Raw genomic sequence first — 19,540 nt, 5'->3', positions numbered from 1 at the left:
TGGCTGTGGATCAGAAACTGCTAGAGTTAGAGTGTTTGGGTCAGTGGGTCAGGTGACCAGCTCTCCTGATGTACCAGAGTGGGACTCTCTTATGCTGCAGTCTCCCAGTCAATCTTTAGAGAAAGTAAATTTTTAAGTAAACAAAAACACAGAAAAGACCCAGATGCAAATCCCTTCAAACAGTATTAGAGAAAGAAGGTGATTAAGTTTAGTGTGTCATCTGTAGACACTGTTATTCTGCATAGCACTCATAAGGGAACAGACAGAGTGAGTGATTTAGAGCTCAGCAGGGATCAGCGGTAAATACACTTAGTTGCCAGTTTATTTGTTACACCCACCTCAAACTAATGGATACTAATATTGTTGCCTGAATGCATCCGACAGTGATAATGTTTAGTTTTTGTTTAAACCGCCCATTAGAAAGATGCTGATTCGACTTCATGATAATTCTGGATATTCTGACTTTGTGTTTCTGTTCAACAACACTGTATTACATAAAGCCTAACCTCCTTGGTGCACCTCACAACCTGGCAACACTCTATTATGATAATTAATGCACAAAATATGTTAGAGTATGAGTGTACAAATTAGCACTAAAATAAATTAGCACTAAAGTTTTCCCTTTTCAGGTTCTTTAAGACAATACATGTTGGATTTTAAATTGCCCCTCAACAGAATCTCAACTGGCAGCTTCCTTGTGTAGACCTAGAACCAGCGTAGACCCCCCTTTTCCTTCAGAACTGTCTTAATTTTTTGCTGCATAGATTCAACAAAGTGCTGAAAACATTCCTCAGGGGTTTTGGTCCATATTGACATGATAGCGTCACAAATTTGCAGAAAATTCTTTTGGCTGCAAATTGGCGGCTCTATTGAACTGAGATCTAGTGACTGTAGAGTAGAGCAGGGCAATATGACCAAAAATATTTATCACGATAGACATTTGAAAATTTGCAATAACGATATAACTGACAATATAATTAACACTAGACAAAATACTTTACAACTCCACACCTTTGTTAGTGCAAAAAAAACCCCCCAAACATCAATATATTTTCACTTAAACAAGCAGCTGTTTTTTTATGTGCATTAAAGTTATCTAAAAATGTAACAGTGCAAATTCCTTGCTGACAGTTTAACCAAAAGGCATTTCCAGTGGAAATTGGCCGACATATCCTCAGCATAACCATGCATAATATCCACAAAACTTAAAAAGAGGTTATACACACACAATACGGTAATATTATGTTGAAGTACGTATCACTCCGCGAGGCGTCTGCCTACGATAGCCGTAATGCTCCAACAATCCATCAAGCGGTGCGGCTTTGTAGCTTAGCAAAGTCGTACTCAAACATTTGATAGATTTTCGAGCGCCGTGTACGACATAAAATCGTTTCGAGGTCAGTAAACACAACCGGAATTCATACATAAGGCACATGGGATTATAAGGGGCACTGTCTATTTTCAGAAAAATCAAAGGATTGATTTTAAGTGTGCCGTGTTTTCCAAAAAAACACGGTAATAACGACGGCCCGCTAGCATGCTCTACCAAAAATAGTGCTTTGTTGTGTATCTGACGGACGAAAGCTAAACCAGTTCCACGCCACTGAAGTTGCCTCATTTTTACAAACCAATTCTGGTTCATCCGTTTCATTCAACGATCCGCTTTCGACCTTCTCATTTTCCGCCATGTGCGTATGAAAACAAAGGCACTGCGCATGCGCGTTTTACCCATAATCTATCGCGATATTTCATTTTCTTATCGTTGCCCAACATTATACCGGTATTACCGTGAACCGTATGATATGGCCCAGCCCTACTGTAGAGGCCATTTGGGTACAGTGAACTCATCGTCATGTAAAAGAAATCAGTTTGAGACGATTTGAGCTTTGTGGCGTGGTGCGTTATCCTCCTGGAAGCAGCCATCAGAAGATGGGCATGCTGTGGTCATAAAGGCATAGACACAGTCAGCAGCCATACTAAGCTAAACAGTGGCTTTTTGAATGATGGTCAGTTGGTACTAGTTGGCCCAAAATGTGTCAAGAAAATATTTTCTGCACCACTGCACTACTACCAGTTCGAACCACTGATACAAGCCAGGCCAGCTCTATGCTTTCATGTTGTTTGCACTAAATTCTGGCCCTGTTATCTGAATACTGCAACAGAAATTGAGACTCATCAGACCAGGCAAAGTCTATATAGTTTTCCATTTTGGTCCAGCAGCAGCCTTGGTTTCCTGTTCGTAGCTTAGGACCGACATCCAGCGTGGTCTTTTGCTGCTGCAGGCCATCTGCTTCATGACTTACTGAGTTGTGCATTCCGAGATGCTCTTCTGCGTACCTTGGTTGTAACCAGTAGTTACTGTTGCCTTCCTCTCAGCTTGAAACAGTATGGCTATTCTCCATCGACATCAACAATACATTTTTACCCTCACTGTATAGTTTCTTTCTTGTTTCATCTCTGTAATCTCTAGAGATGACTGTGTGGGGAAATCCCAGTAGATCAGCAGTTTCTGAAATACTTTGCTATATTCTATAGACCAGCCTGTCTGGCACCGACAACCGTGCGACGATCAAAGTTATCGGTTTGAGCTTCAGCAGGTCATCTTCACCATATCTACATGCCTAAATGTATTGAGTTGCTGTGTGGTGTATCCAAATATCCGCACATGGAAATGGAAGTAAAATAATATTTTCCAACATAACAGATTTATGTTCAGTTCATTTGCACTTACTAAAAGTCTCAGGGCAGGTATTACTCACTTGTTGCCACTTAAGACCTCTTGGGCCCTACAAATGAATAAATGCTAAGTGAGATGCTTGCTGAATCACTATAGTGCTTTACAGCTAAAGTGAGGAGCATTTGAACTTCTAGAGCAAAAAAATAAATAAATTCCTAAACACATTCACAACACCTTTTATTTAACACACCGAGAAATGTGAAAATATACAGGTACAAACTTGTACATCTCTTACCATTCTGAATGTCAAGGGCTTGCGGATTGTAGACAGCCAAAGGCCGATTCTGTCGACTCATTTTCTTGGACTGCCTCGTGGGAGCACAGAGCACTGGGGCAGCAGGTGAGAGAGGGCATGACTCGGGAGCATCTGTAAAGATCTGAATACACATGTGAATAAGTGTGTAGCAAAACACAGCATACACAATGCAGATACTCCTAGACTGTTGAGCTGCAGCATGTCCTCAACTGAACCAATGTGTTTTGAAAAACTCACACTCTTTATGTAGTTGTGGATGGAAAAAGATATTTGCAGCAGCAGCAAGTTCTCCTAGGAAAAGTTGAGCTGCTCATTGATTGGACCCTAAAAACTGCATGTGAACAGATTCGTGTGTGTGTGTGTGTGTGTGCGCATGTGTGTGTGTGTGTGTGTGTGTGTGTGTGTGTGTGTGTGTGTGTGTGTGGCCAAAAAATTAAAAAATAACTAAATAATCACTTCCCCATCTAGAAATCCAGGGCTAAGTTAAGGTGACGTTTTTCCTCCGAAAAAAATTGATCCAAAGTCAAATAAACAAGGTTTGGACTTGAGGAGGACTGGCCAACTGGCAAAGCCTGTTTACACCGGGCCCGTGTTTACATATAAACTTCAGATGTGGAGTTAAAAGAGAATAGGGCTGCAGAGAAGAGGAAGTCTCAGCAGAGCCTCAGAAAGGATCACAGATGAGGAGAGGAGGGAGGTAGGGAAGGGAGAGGAGAGAGAGAGAAAGTGAGCGAGAGTGTGAACGGAGAGGCAGATAGAGGAGGGGGAGGGGGGGTGGGGGCATGAGAGAAAAAGTTTGTAGGAGAGAGGCAGATAGAAAAAGTGAGAAATCTGATATGGCTGAGAGTTTGTGCTGCCTCTCTCTTCCCCTCTCGCCTCTCTCTGCAGATGGAGGTGAATGTAAAGCAGAGTCTACTGTTGGTATCTGGGGGTATCAACAGTCTGGAGTGGGACTCAGCTGTGAGGGAAGTTAATGCCCGTCTGTCTGTCTGCTCAACTTTTCCCCTGCTCAAACATGCTGTACTTTCTAAAATGCTCTTGCTGCATTCTAACACTACATCTTTTATCACCCGGCCAGTGCTGGATACCTCTAGGTAGTCTAAGGACACTAGCGGTGCGCGCGGGGCTGGCTGGTGTTGTTTTTGCTGGTGTTGTTTTTTCTGTATTTTCTCACACCCCGTTTTAGATTTGTGAGTTTGGGTGGAGACATTATTCGCAACACGCCTCTTCTTCATTTTAATGAAGCTTGGAAGGAAAATAAACACGACGAGCTCCCGGTTTCATCTGATTCTATGCAGCGAGTGCAGCTCTGCTCCAAACAGATTAGAAAACTAATCTCAAACCTTTTTCTCTTCTGACACGGAGAATTATCCCCGTTTGAGGATTGACACCGATTAATGACATTCTGGGGGAGATTACATGATCCTGTGAACTACAGGTTATGAAACAACTCACAGCCAAAATAAATGCATTCAGACAGGCCTTTCTGAATGTAATAAAATGTGTGCAACAATCTACGGAGTAATCAAAAGGCTGAAATTGAAGAGAAAACCATGTGTTTGATTCTGGTAGAAGCACTTAGGGCTCCCCCTATTGGAGAGCCACACAAAAATATGTAAATTAAACTAACATCGAGCTTCTCTGCGCCTCAATAACTGGGTGAAGGGTATTCTGTCCAAGCATGTTTCATTATCTGAGCTCTATGTCAACTCGGAAAAGCTTCCAATAGCCACAAATTACCCCATCATCTAGTATGATGTATGTTTTTGCCAGAACACTTACTCAAGAAAGCAAAAAAAGGTTTTCAATGCACACGTATAAACCACCCTCACCAAAAACAAGAATACCTGCAGAAGAAAAGAGCATCACATCTCCCCTAATTGAGACTCTTATTCGATCCAGATGAAACTCTTCTGTCAGACATAGTACAGTACGTGCACTTCTGTTCCAGCAGAGAAGTACCAAATAATAATTTAGGAAGCGAAACACAAAACCTCTAACAGTAATAAAGCGCCCCGTTCCAAAAAAGACTCGCAAACACATTTTTTGCTGCACTAGCACATTTATAATCTGTCAGTTTCGAGTAATTATGCACCACATAGGTAGGTAAACAACAAGGTGCTGTGAGCAGCTTACTGATGTCATGTCACCTCAGATTTCATTTCGTGCTGTCACTTGTTACCTGGCGCTGCCTACAGTGCTTAGGTTTTAGTGAATATAGTTGTGGACTGCGAATTGCAAAACAGTTGTATAGAAAATGTTGCACTCGCAGGATGAATCCAATGTGAAGAGTCAACACAGTTAACGTGTGTACAATCAAAAAAAGTCAATAGAATACAATAGAAGGATATTCCCATAGACACTTATACAGTCTATAGAGTGCACTCCACTAGGCATATGATAGATTATAAAGTCTGTGTGTTACCTTTTCATGGTGTTCAATGAGGATTTCCACCACAATGTTTTGGAACTTAAGGTCCATGATGGCGGCGACAGTCTCCTCCTGTGGCCTCATTAATGTGGGTCCAAACACCACGCCCAGGTTGGCCACGGTCATCAGATTCTGCTTGCTGTGTGCCGCCACGCTGGGGAAAATAACCACTCACATTATAGCCGCTTAATTTCAACTAAACAACTTAACTTCACAAAGACAGGGTAGTCCAAGAATAAAAAAGGGCAGAGCTCCAGTAGCGTAACTGTAATGGGTCATTATTTCCCCCTCCCCCCAAAAAAGTTACATAAGCAGATGAGAAAGGGAATCCAAAAATAATGTTAAATAAAGGCTTAGTCGCTGGCTGAAAAACAGCCCTTGAACACAAGACAAGTTTTTTCTACCCTTCAAAACTGGAGGTGGTAAACCACCCAGATCTGGATGCACTCATCTTCCAGCTCATTAAATTAGTAGATGGTGGCCTATGCAACAGCTAGTTCAAAGACATTTTTAAACCCAATGTAAAATAATGAATTTGATGCCAGCAACAAATCCCAAAAAGTTAGGACAGGGCCAATGCTTATTGCTGCACACCAGCATCTCTCCTGTGACTGGTAACTGAGGAGACCAACTGCTGTAGTTTTAAAAGCCAAACGTTTCTCGCTTGAGATAGGGTTTCAGCTGCGGGGCCTCCTTTGTTATTTGTATTTGTATTTGTAATTTCATTATGACGCCAATCGGCCCTTTCAGACATGCACTCCTTCCCATTAATCTGATGGTGTTTGAACTTGTCAGCTTCGTGTTTGTATGAGCGCCCTGGCCACAGTTGCGATTGCAATCTTACCAACTTGGCGTGTGTGACTTTTACTTATTTTCTCTACGACACAAGTCTAAACTGCATGCAGTCACATTAGCAGATAGAAACACACGATTAAGACTGCAAATCTTGTTCAGCTCACTGAAAGGTTTGAATGTTTGCTGTTGTCATCTAGAATCGCCATTCCTTATTCAGTAAAGGGGCAGCTGAAGCACACACAGGCCCGAAAACACAGGGACACTGCTTCTAGTGACAGTGACAGATGGAACTAAAGAGTGAAGTTACACCACTCTAGTGTCACTGTTGACAATGCTTGTGGGCACAAGGGCAACAAGTCTTGAAGCACATTATGCACAGTATGCATGCGTATGCTGTCTCTTTTTGTCATTCTTACATTTCTCAATTAACCCAGGGGGAATACTAATGCAAACATGACCCAGTATCCATGTACTGTACAATGTTTTCCATGTCAGGAAAGGACTCATGGATGACTCGTCAATGTAGGATTGTAGGTAGAACCAGTTTAGCATTCTTTCATTTTGGACTATGCCACAGAGTGTGGTTTAGCAAAATCTGTGCACATCTTTTTAATAATTATGGTGCCTTCACAGATGAAAATCACCCTTGCTATATGCATTAATGTAACCCCATGCCATTACAGATTCTGGTTGTGACTCCTAAAGGTAATTACTAATTTCAGATGCCCAAATTCTCTGCAATTTTAGTTTGAGAATTTTTAAAACTGCTGCCAAAATATTTGCTCCTGTAGTCTTTCAGAGCATAGCAGCGGTTAACACATTCACCTTACATCCAAAAGACCCCTGGTTTGAGATGGGCAAGAGACACGAAGCTAGTCTAAAAGAAGGGTGGCTTGTTCATGAACTCCTAGTGCTGGTAAATGTGAGGATAAGGGTATTTCATGTAAAATGTGTGCCAAATCAAATATGCAGATACATTTGCTGTGCTGATCCTTTGGGAGCAGAAATAAGGGAGCAGCTGAAAGTACCGCGGAGTCTTTTCCTCTGACTCAGTGGCATTCACAATCACATTACTGATCAGTTCTGTTTGTTTGTTTTTTAACTTTAAACAACATCCCTTTTATTGTTTTGTCACTTGTTGATGGCATTAGAGTCAAGCATATATTTTTTTAAAAATCACACTTTCAAGTTTTACTTTTACTTTAGTAATTGTGAAAGACATTAGCCAAACTGACACCTTGCAGCACTGTATGATGCTTTGTGTCATATGAAATGTATATAAAACGCTTAAAAACACTACAATTAAGTTTAATTACTATGAACTTTCTATTAATATTTTTGTTCACATATAATTATTCTGGGGGATTTTTTTCAGATTTTCTTTTCAAAAGCACACAACATGGCCATTGATTAAGCTTTCTCTTTGTGTTCTGAATGCGAGTATGTATTAATCTCTTCATCATATTGCCATCGCTGACATGTAAAGAGGCCAGGGGATGGATCCACCTTACCAAATGATATTTACATTGAGGAAAGACTGGAGTTTTATTTAATGTCACCTACATCCATTCCAAAACTGGGAGTTCAATAGGTACAACTATATTAAGTGGTCAAGAAAAAGAAAAGTTGAAAAAACCTTTATTTGAAGAAAAAGTTATACGGACAGGTGAAGAGATTTCATACTCCAAATATGATGATATGCAGTGCAGCTGCAGAGAGACAGTTTAAATAGCTTCAAAGGATGCCTTTGAAGACAAAAACATTGGTGACAACTCACATTTATAACATCTCTGAAACCATTTCAGATAGGAGTGTGAAATTCTGGCTTTGCTTCCTTCCCCTGCAGGACATGCACACACGCCAACTTCAGAAAAATATTCGAGTCTCTCCAGTCTGGAGAATTTCACGCTGGATAATCCAAATTCAATTTCAATAGCGCTGCCTTTTTACCACAGCCTGATTCTGCAGCGGGTTTCTATGAAATAAGATCCACCAGACTTTCACTGCCTCAGGGAAGAGGGATTATTTACTTATCTTCAATTTGCTCATATTTAGTTTATAAAAAGCTTGCTGAGGTAAAACCTTGTAATGTTAGCTAACATTATTTCTTAAAATCTTTCTTCCTATCTAATCTCGCAAATGGAATGATGCACAATAGTGGTCCGTCCAGGGGTGTATACAGTAATCTCAAGAGAGGGCTTAATTTGAGTGGTCTATTTCATTTCGTTTCGCCCGTGGGCTGCAAAACAGCATGATGAACAGGTACGGCAGGCTACTCAATCCTCCCTCGACAACTTTAAATATACAACAAAATGACCTTAGAAAAAGAAAAAGAAAAGAAAAAAGAATCGAGACGCTAGTGGCATCAATTTTCTTACCCAGCAGTCACTGAGTAGACAGAGAAGAGATGGAGTGACAGCAGGGAAGGGGGAGTGAAAAGAGTGGGAGTGAGGGAGAGAGAGAGAGAAAAAGCATGTGGAGTGAGAATAAGGAGACAGACAGGAAGAGCAGAAAGAGAGAACTGAGAGAGAGAGAGAGAGAGAGAGAGAGGGGGTGGAGATTGGCTGAACTATGACCAAGGAACTATGAACACTCACTTGGCCAGATGCTTCATAAGCAGCCCGAGGACTTGTCGATTCCTCTCCGGTAGTTTGTGGACCAGGCAGTGGACGGCTTGGATGCGAGACTCGGGACTACCGCCCTCTGTTCAAATGCAGAAACAGCCGTGTACTCATATTAAACTACAAGGAATTCTCTGTGCTCCTCGCATGGCAAGGAGCCAGCACAGCTCAGATGGTACACTGTACAGTAGGAAATTTAAATAGATGATGAAAAATTCTAGTCGCTGCTGATTTGAGTGAGGTTTCGAGGTAAAGAGCTCTATGTTACTTCAAAAAGGCCTAAAAGTATTTATCGGAAGTCTGGGAATGTTTTAAAATGAGCAAAAGTTGGTGGACCTTTAAGCGTGCAACAATCAGAGGCTATCCCTCTCAAGTGTATGGGATTAAGCATTAGAGGAAAATACATCCCAGTTCAAATAAATGAAGAAGAGGTGTGATGGTGATATACGGTCTGAAGCCTCCCAGAATTTGGCAGCAGGGACCACTATGCTGGCGGAGAAGATAGCTTTACGTTACTGTCGCTACCGTATAAAGGGTTGTGTTAAAACCCCCAAGATCATCTCTTAAACACTTCCTCACACATGGGCATCTGACCGCCCACACGCTAACACACACAGGCACACAAAATATCATTACTATGGGAACGACAAGGATTTAAACATGGCAAAAGCTTCTTATGGATGCTGTCATCCATCAAAAAAAATATTCATTGCTAATCCATTTTTCCCCCCTCGTTATGAGGGCATTGCGAGCGCCTGATAAAAATGTCAACCTGATCCAATTATAGCACTTGTTGTAATAAGATTCAAGTTTGGCTTGATTTAAAACATTTCATACAGAAATTATGTTATGTGGGCAGAAAAAAACCCTATTTTTTCCCTTCTTTTTTTTTCCTCTTCAAGGTCACTGGATGATTTTGATCCAGGATCTTTAATGGCTTTTTTGGCCACAAATTTAGTCCCATGTTAAACAGGTAGCGATTATATGGAGATTGGAATAAGCTCATCTGCAATGAAAAGACAAATGCAACTAAGCCAAAGAGAGCTGAAAGCCTCTTTGGTAGGGTTAGAATCAACAACAAATGCACTGAGTGCTGCGAGTAACACACTGATACCACGCAGGAAGACATAAAAAGGCGATAATTAGCAATCAAGACACGCACACACCACACAATAGCTTTCAGACATAAGAAAGGTGACCACTGTTGCCCAACTTCCCTTAAAAGCACAAAGTTTAAACAAAGTTAGTAAAATTTAATTTAAAAGTGTTTTTACTGTGTCTCACTTCACTGCTCCTTTTCAATAACCCCCCGAAGAAGAACTAAGTAATGAACTCAGCTGCTTCAATTGATAAAATGCCCATTTCGCACTGATACGGCACATACATACACTTCTGTTTGCGTATGGTCTGCGCTCAGATGAAGAGCTGGTACATGAGGCGGTAGAACTTACTTGCGGGGCTAATGAACTCTTTGTAAAGTTCATAGGTCATCAGCGGCTCAGGAAGGCTCCTTCGCAGAGATAGTGAGAGAAAGAGAGACGGGTTGGGGGGCGGTGGGAGGGAGAAGGAGAGTTAAAGTGAGCAAGAGGGACAGAAATAGCTGGCACACTGTTTTATAGGGTCTGCACACAGCAATGATTAATGTGGCCAGGCCAGGAGATGGAATTAGACGGTGCACGCGTTGAGATAACCAAGTTCATCTGAAGGTACTTTCACACTGCAGCTGGATAGTGGCCAAAGCTACTTAGCCTCAGAGGAAACTGAGGAGATTGAGGCCGTTTTACTTCAGCAGGTCATGGAAGTAAAAGACAAATTAGAAAAACACTGTGTTGATTTAATATAGCACGTCAATAATGATAAGGGTACGGTAACTAAAATGCTGAGGTAAAACTTCTCAACTAAGTAATGTCCCAGAGTCCACAGTCCTCTCCATCAGTCTGCTTTTTGGAAGTGGTCAGTCCACACAAGTTTAACCCCCCTGACTAGGTTCATCATTTACATCCTAATTACATAGCAGTGACTGTTTGAAGACCTCCATAGTGACAAAATAAAACAAGTAATCGAAACCCCCCACCCCAAAAAACGGTATTAGTTTCTTTTTAGTATTTTTAATATGCATAAAAGAAAGCAGGCAAATTCCCAACTTTAAATGCAAATTTTCCTCCAATCAAGCAACAAGCAAAGCCAACTCAATTTGTTGCAACAGCATGTCGACAAAATCAGATTGGCATTTAAAATTATACCGCTTCATCTTCTTGCAGCCAAACTACATTTTTAATCTCTGAACTTCACCCACACTCGCTGCCAACCTGGAAGGAGTTATTGACTGTGGAACATGCATATCATGAGCATTATGAGTTCGCAAGGAGTTAATTATACAAAGGCACTCTGCATAATTAAATCTGTAGCCATTTTATAAAATAAAGCATCGACGCTGGATGCAGTGTTTCGCATTCAAGCAAGCGGAAAGGACCGCATTCATCAAAGGAGTTGTCGTGGGGTCAGAAATAGACTTGCTTGGATGCACAACAGCACAGTTTGACGGTTTATAAGATGAAAAAATATAATTACCTACTAAGCGTCTTTCCCCCCAAATAAGAGTTCCTGCACTCTTAACAGTGCAGCTATTAACATCTAATGAAGACAAAAAGCTACTGTACTCTTGAGCTGCTGAGAAGGGATGGCGGTAAGCTCTATTTGTCATATTTCAAATTAATTAGACGAATTAATTAAAAGTTTGTTAATAGGTACAATTCAACCAGAGGGTTTAGGTGTAACGTCTAGAGCTGAAGTGACTGCAAAAGCGATCAGAAGAATCAATTACCTTATTTAAACACTTGCTGTGCTGCAATGTTTTAGTATCAATGCTTGCCACTGCTTGGTGAAACAAATAACTCACAGGTGTGTGCGTGTCTTTCACATTAAAACATCACACTAATCCTTACCTCAGATAAAGCTTCAGTGCACTTGTTATTGTCTTAACATCCCAGTCTTCGCTGGCTGACAAATCCACTTCGTCGCTCTTCTCATCTATAAGAATCACAAACTTAGCATCACTGCAATTACTCACTGACTGAGGTATTCGCACCGAGGCGCCAATTAACTACCCTGTTCATATTATGCACAACAAATATGTGATTTAAATATGTAACTTGTAATTAGCCATATGAGGATAAAAAGCATTCCTGCTAGCCTTCGGGGGTCGCGTTTCGCCCCAGAGGATATGGAAGGAAGTTGCAGCATCTGTAGAGGGCTGCTGGCTTTATACTCATTACAAGTTTAATTAATCCCTTACTACTTCACTGACTCCACAGGGACTCCAAGGGTGTGTTGTGCTGAAAATTTGCGGGGGTGGGGTAGGGGGGGCTTTAGTCACACCGTAAGTAGCCTCTGATGAACTACAGAGGAAGTGCAATGTGTCAGTGAAGTGTTTGGAGTCTGACACATGTACAGCTTAGGGTCTTAGCCACCACACAGACTTTAGCTTCACGGGTGTTAGGTGGTCTGTTAATAGGAAATCTATTTATTTTTTATTTGATCTATCCACTGCAGGCAAGAGGACCGCGTGTCTCTCCGTCTGCATAATCCACAAAATTGCCTGTCCAGTGTCAACTTCTGAAAGCAAACGTTTTTAGGAAGCATGTGTAGCCAGGTGTGTCTCCACATGTGAGACTGATGGAGTTTGCAGAGGTGCTGTAGTCTTGCAAAAACAGGCCTGATTTGGCCAGGTCGGTGTATGCACAAACACAGCTGGAGCAGTTGGAGGAGCACTGATTGCAAAACTGTTAATGACACAGCATCCACCGAGGTTCAGTTCTATATTATTTTCTTTTGTGTTAGCAACAATAAAGACTAGGCAACCAACACCGTGCTGTGTGGGGACTTAATAAGCACAGCGGCAGAGTGACATAACACCAGCAGAAAAACTTTTCATCATACACAAAATATTAAGAAGGGAAAAGTTTGTTAAATAAAAACAGGGAATTTACTCTCCTTCACAGACTTTCAAATTTGAGGATAAGCTGATTGAAAGCCTGGACCAGTATGAAAGTAAGCCTATTCATGAGATAAGTAAATACCACATCCTGACCCAAACCCGAACAAACAAGTGATGTGCAGAAATTGGAAATGAAGCGATGGTTGTGTGACGTATGTGCTGTAAGGATGTTCAGTGGCACTAAAATGTAAAGACTAAGATGTGCAACTGATGCCAACTGGAAAAAGAAGAAGGGAGGAAGCAAATGCTGTTCAGGATTAAGATGAAGCAACAACCACATGCAGCACCTGTCAGTGTTTGCTTCCTGCGTGACTGATTTGTTCTTTTATTCTCAAACAACCAGCTCACAGGTAATTCTTCCAAAGTGCCTGACCCACGGTTAACCACTTACCCGTAACTCTATCTCGGTCGATTTAGGAAACGCCTATATCCCCACCTTTCCTGAAAGGTCTCAAACCAAAAATAGCCGACATTCAAACTAGAAAGGAGTCGTAGGTTATAATTTTTCTCTCAAGATTTTTCATTTATTAATTTTCTATAAATTATACAGTCAAAAAAGCACCTCATTAGCCTCACATTTTAATAACAGTTCCTTCTTACTTCAGGTGTGGCTATTCAGAGCAGCTATTGCATGAGTTTATTTTTGCGCTGTGCACACTCACACTGCAAAATGTCCTAACCGCCTGCTTGGTTCATCTAGTGACAGATGACTCTTCTTTATCATCTGGGTTTTTTGGGCACAAAGAGGCCACAGTGTGCCTGGCGGGTCAGTATTCAAGCGATACCATTTAACCAATGAAGGTGCACCATAAACCTTTTCAGCATCTGTTCAGGTCTAATTCAGTGTTTAACAACTTTTGCTTTGAACTGTAAAATATTAAATGCCTGACTTTGCTCCTTGGAAATGTGCATTCATTAAATTTACCTATGCAATTACATCTGGAGGACCAAAACCTCCAATTCAGCAGCTATTATGACCATATCGCCACCGACACCACACGCTGCCCTGCCCGTTCTGTCTGAACCACAGACAGGTCAGAGAGGGAACGGAGCTCACTTTTACAGGTTTCTTCCTGTTATATTGTTGTCTGTCATTCAATAGGTGCCGCTCTCTTTGTTTGTACTGTAATATGATGGGAGAATTTTGTATCACTTTGTCCTCTCAGATTGGACCGTGGCCATGTTGGTGGGTGAGAGATGAAAAGGAGGAGGTGTGGGAGGATCCAAAGTCTTTCTTCAGGGTTTAAAGCTTGTTTCACCCACTCACTGTGAACTGTTGTATGCAAGAAATGTTTGTGAATGTGTCTGTGGAGAAGTAACACACAACTGCTGTCATACATATTAGTCATTTCAGGGATAAAATACGAGTTGCGTTTAGATAGAAATATTTAGGCACAGATTAAATCGTTATTTTTCTTTAAATGAGTAACATGCAGATTCTCAAGACTAGTGATGGAAGTTTTCTATACTTTAAGGCTTTAAAGAAACTTCCGTAGCAGAGCATTAATGGAGTCTACCGCATGAGTCGGCGGGCTGGAAGGCTGCAAGGTTTTGGAGAGGAAGCTGAGACAGGCTGGCGGCTGCCTGAGTTTGTTGTCATTCTGAACACAGAGCTGAAAGTGAGCTGGTGTCTGCTGGAGACAGCAGGAAACCAGAGAGCAGACAGGGAGCAATGGAAAGGACAGAGGACAAGTTCTATAGAAAGGGAGTTGAGTGAAAGGGATTCGAGACGAGTAAGAGGCATAAAGGTAATTGAGAAAGGCAACTGACAGACTAAGCCATCTGCGAGCACACAAGAGGCCATCCTACTGGCGTGTTAATGAAGGAAAAGCCAAAAAGCAGAAGAATGTGAATAGGATGGACCTCGTTGGGTTGTCTCGGGGGGCTTAAAACTGAATGAAAGCGAAGCCAAGCTACACACTGGCACTTGTTGCACTTCAGAGAGCCACGGGTACCAGTGGGCTGAGTCACGGGATGATTTCCAATCGCTATCTTTTTAATATCACCCCTAACAGACACATCCAGACACATCCATTACATCAGCATATTCAACTAACTAGGGGCGACCTAATTTCACAGAGATAGTGCGGTGGCATTAAATTAAAATTTGTAACTTTATTCAGTCCTTACTTAAAAAACTAAAAATCTATGTGAGAAAAAGAAGAGAATGAAGAACTTACCAATCATTAATGAGAGGAGTTTCTGGACCTTGGAGCTTACCCCCACAACCCTATACAGGCCTTGGTCATTAATGCCTAGAATATAACAATAATAAAAATAATACACCTCTACTTGCATATTACTTACAATACAATAATGACAATTATTGAAATAATATATTTGCAGCATGATTTCAATTTTAACCAAGTTCATTATGAGGTAACAACATGCATAAAAATATCAGTTTTTAGAGGATCTTTTTATGAAGAGGTGGCCAGATAAGAGCAAATAAGTAAGAATAATGCCGTGAAAAGGCAGTTGCATGTCTTCAGTACAAGGTGCCTGCAGGTGATGCTGGGAAGTCTTTTGCCTTTTCAATACTGGAGAAAGTCTGCCCCCTTGTGTACAGATAAAGGCTTGCATGCATGTTACCTACTATTATTACTATCCACCAACACTGAAATTTATCCTGCAATTTTCCATATGCTAGCATCAGATATTTACATTATTAAATATATTTATAGCTCACCTCTTTTCTCTATTGCACTGATGGAATTCTTCACAAAACTGAAACCAACGTCATCCAACTGAGCGTCGACTACAGGTAGGGAAAAAATGAAGACGAAAAAAAACACCGATGCTTATAAAATTGTGATATCACATAATTTTACAGATTCAGTGTCTGGCACAGCTGGATCCTTACTTCCACGTTCTTTAGAATAAGTCCTCATAAGATAATGTCCGACCTGTTAAAGTAACAACCACAAAACACAGACGTAGAGTTTTAAAGTTTACGCAATATATTTTTGGGGAGTTCTAAGTATATGTTGGTGTAAAGCTACATGTATTTGCTCTCTACAAGATGGCAGTTAAAGAGAATGTATTAAAACTCCATGAGTGAGTGGTAGATGATGACATTGTGAAAGCTGACTCACAGGCTCCTTCCCACCCATGGCTTGCATCCAAAACTTGTGGTCATCCTCAGACAGAGCCTGCACTGTAAGCACCGTTCCTGGCCTGGGAGAGAGCCATACCACACTTGTATTAGGAAAAGCATCAGAGGTATAGTTTTGTAAAATATTAAGGAGTGCATGAAATGTATTTGCAAAAAAGCAAAAAAAAAAACCACCCTCTGCCACATACATCTTAGATTGGTTGTACTACAAAGAAGAGGCCAGCTGGTTTTATGACACTTCCAATCATGTAGGAACAAATGGGTATCAAGTTACTCATTACAGGGCGAACAGATGTGTGCACTGACATTTCCATTCTAAATTTAAGGTATTGCTCTTCTATTAATACTACAGAAAAGGGGCGGCGCAGGGTTAAGTTCTGTGACAAAACGGGATATATATTACAGCATGATGCGTGAGGGCGGTCCTCCAAAACAACCCCTGCAGTGCTGCCCTCGGCTATCCAAAACATAGCAACAAACACCAAGTGTGTGTGTGGAGCTAAGCCCTTTAGCAAAACAGATCTATGTGCTCTGTGAACAGTCTGTGGACAACATTTACATTGTGTTCAAGCAAAAGTCATCCAGCAGGCAATAACAAATAATGTGTCACCAGTAATCCAAATTAAACGACAAGTTTAATACAAGCAAGATTTTATCACAGTGTGTTTGAGAACATAGTAAGTGACAATATACCGATCTGTTATATCGAGGTCTAAACAGAACCTCCGGTCCAACACATCTGTCGTTTTCCGGACACAGGATTTGAGTGTGATGGACTCTGTTTCCCCCTGGAACAAAAAAACATCAAAATATGGTTGGTTATTTAAAAAAGAAAATGCATGACAAAATGAACGTTGTAATGGAAAGTAAAAGACTGAACAGAGTCTGATTTTTTTTTAGTGTGCGGCACTTCCACTCACAATCTTTCCTCCTGATCGGTGGTCAAAAGTCACCATGTGCAGGATCTTTTGCTCTTTAACAAATGTGCAGTAACGCTTGACCCAACTTGAACCAAAAGGAGGTGGCCCTAGATGAAACACAAATATTAACAACATACTGTAAACATTTCATGTGGTTTAAGTCATAACAAGCCCTTTTGGGCTCTGCTGCAACACGCTAACACACAATTGACAGTTCCAGTGTGGTTCTCCCCGGATAACGCTCGCAGTTTTCGCAATGTCCTTTTTAGCGAGCGAGTGACAAAAAAATACGCAGCAGTAAGCAAATTCAGTTAAAACATCTACAGTGTCAGCAACAAGTGCAACTTCAGGAACTTATCCTGTGTTTCAACTTTCTGTGTCACGCTACAGCAACGTTGCTGCTGATTTACATAAAAATATCTGATATATCACCTCCATTTACACATTTGATTAGCAGCAACAACAAAAAATCCCCTTCTAATAAGGAAGAGTTATATTTGAGCTTTTTTTTGTCACTCAGAGTTTGGCTGCCTGCTGCGCTTTATTAACTAAAATGTTATACACATACTATTACATGATCACAAACAAGTCTTACGTTTTTCTTGTACATAGAGGTAGCCTTCAAAACTGATGGGACTCGTCTGTCTGTACTCTTGCGGTGCCTCTCTGATCCTCTTCATCAGCTCGTTTACTTCCGACCGAGTGCCCTCAAATCGATTCCTTGTCTAAGAGGGAGAGGAAGCAAGCGCACACTCCAGGAAGTCACTTTCGGCCGCTTGGTAGGGATGACCTCCAGAGGCCTCATTAAGTCACAGCTTGTATTTTTATGGCTTCCATAAAACACCTTCAACTTTTTGAAATTAGCTGCTAATTTACAGTATATAAATGTAAAGGTAAGAATGAAACTGTGTCCTGCAGGATAGGAGAAATCGAAACAACAGAGGTGTGACCTGAAGCGGTAAAGAAAACAAAACATATTTTTCTCAGGAGTTGATGGCCAAATGAAGATAAACAGACAAGTAAATACTAGATCGGAACATGAAGAGGCCTTTTTCCCTATTTAGTGACCAAAAAGTTAAAATTTAATCTTCTGTTTTCTACACTTAAGACCTTTCTTCTGTTCCTCTCAAAGTGCAAGGGAAATGACATATATAAACATTTGCTATCATGGTAACAATTAGGCAAAAAAAAGTATTATTTACATTTTGAATATTAATCTGCAGCTCTCGTTTATAATGGTCAAAGTCCTTGGCGAGCTCAAAGCCCTGGTGATAAAAGGTGAAGACTGTCTGAAAGAAGGCCAGCATCTACAAGGAAAACACATGAGACGAAGAAAAAGACCAGAGATAAAAGGTCAGCAAGTAAAAGAGAAACTTGCAAACTATATCCACATAATGACAGGATACGATGGAATTGTTTAGTAACTTTTAGTCAGGCAAAAACTTGTGACGGTGTAGGACTTCACATATTGCCTTTTTGTTTTAATACGGAAGGGGTTTGGGATTTCTGTCATAAAGCAATACTGTTATGACCATCTGTATCTGACATTAAGTGTCGGGATCTGTAATTTTCCATAGTGGTTTTAGCTGTAACAAATCTACTAATCTGAGTCAGTATTAAAGTTACAGATTTCGTTTCCCAAGAAAGTAGATCCTTACTTACAAATATTTTCACATCTATTAGAAGGTAGGCACACTTTGTACAAGGGGAAATTTCAAAGACACCAACTCGATTTAGTGTGGGGTTGTTGAAAATGCACCCCTAGAAATAGAGCTCTACCTTTTAATCCATCATTTCTTACTGTAAATCAGGCTAATCCCATGTACTGTATACACTAGCACATCGTTTTTGTTTTAAGACATTCATTGTGGTATGAATGAAACACCGCGCCAGTGCTTTTATGCCATTTTAGGTCAGTTACGCACCGGTTCCACACACTCAAACTTCTTTCTCTCTTGGATCTCCTGCAGTTTACACACGTAGTCCAGCGACTCCTCCTGAAAGTGCCTCCTCATGATTTCCACCTGCGTGTCTGCCTGGAGAGGTGGAGAACACACCCCATCATAATTATAGTTACAGGCAGAAGCGCAGAAGCAAAGAAGAAACATCACAATTTTAGTTTTTTTGGTGCAATTTGGGACATTGAGGTCTACCTTGGTATGGCTTTAAATTGGTATAGAAGACATACTGAAGTTAGTAAATCAAAATCTGACACCAATGTTTAGCTAATTTCTACCACCCCCACCAAAAAAAAACAGGTTTGCTGTGTGATCAACCTCCATTTCTTGTCTCTTTGGACAAAGAAAAGCCACACACGCTAAAACTTTGACAGGAAAGAGACGAAAACTGAAGGAAGTGCAGGGATCCATCTTCAAGGACAGCAAAAGCAGTACAAGTCAAAGCGAACTTAAATGTCATTCAGACCATACAAAGACTGCACAGGACACCACGGCTTCCTTCCTTGTAGCTTAATGTGCAAACTGTTGATAAAGTGAGAAACACAATCTTTCTGATATCTATCTATCTGGCCATTATCACTGCTTCTTGTGCTTTGCAAGCCAGAGCTAACCCCACTGACTGATGGTGAGAAAAGACACACCAGTATTCACATCTACGGAACAAGGGGCGACACTGAACTCTAACCTACCAGTAGGGAATTTGAACAAAG

At 40.9% G+C, this 19,540-nt stretch overlaps 1 protein-coding gene across 1 annotated transcript in view; it reads right to left on the bottom strand.

The window, feature by feature from the left end:
• Positions 1–19,540, bottom strand: part of arhgap10 (Rho GTPase activating protein 10) — a 54,079-nt gene that overhangs the window by 13,372 nt on the left and 21,167 nt on the right. Inside the window, exons 6-19 of the mRNA XM_082536590.1 lie at positions 18,798–18,908; positions 18,075–18,179; positions 17,468–17,597; positions 16,873–16,979; positions 16,646–16,740; positions 15,933–16,014; positions 15,701–15,743; positions 15,527–15,595; positions 15,018–15,092; positions 11,786–11,870; positions 10,292–10,350; positions 8,817–8,922; positions 5,419–5,578; positions 2,973–3,114 (exon numbers count right to left, since the gene is read on the bottom strand). Of these exons, the coding sequence (XP_082392716.1) occupies positions 2,973–3,114; positions 5,419–5,578; positions 8,817–8,922; positions 10,292–10,350; positions 11,786–11,870; positions 15,018–15,092; positions 15,527–15,595; positions 15,701–15,743; positions 15,933–16,014; positions 16,646–16,740; positions 16,873–16,979; positions 17,468–17,597; positions 18,075–18,179; positions 18,798–18,908 (1,369 nt within the window). The remainder of the gene's footprint in view (positions 1–2,972; positions 3,115–5,418; positions 5,579–8,816; positions 8,923–10,291; positions 10,351–11,785; positions 11,871–15,017; positions 15,093–15,526; positions 15,596–15,700; positions 15,744–15,932; positions 16,015–16,645; positions 16,741–16,872; positions 16,980–17,467; positions 17,598–18,074; positions 18,180–18,797; positions 18,909–19,540) is intronic.

This window comes from Aulonocara stuartgranti (assembly GCF_965226115.1).
Source record: "Aulonocara stuartgranti genome assembly, chromosome: 6".
NCBI lineage: Eukaryota > Metazoa > Chordata > Actinopteri > Cichliformes > Cichlidae > Aulonocara > Aulonocara stuartgranti.
Note: the sequence above shows the minus strand (reverse complement) of the source record. Positions and strands in the feature narration are given on the sequence as shown.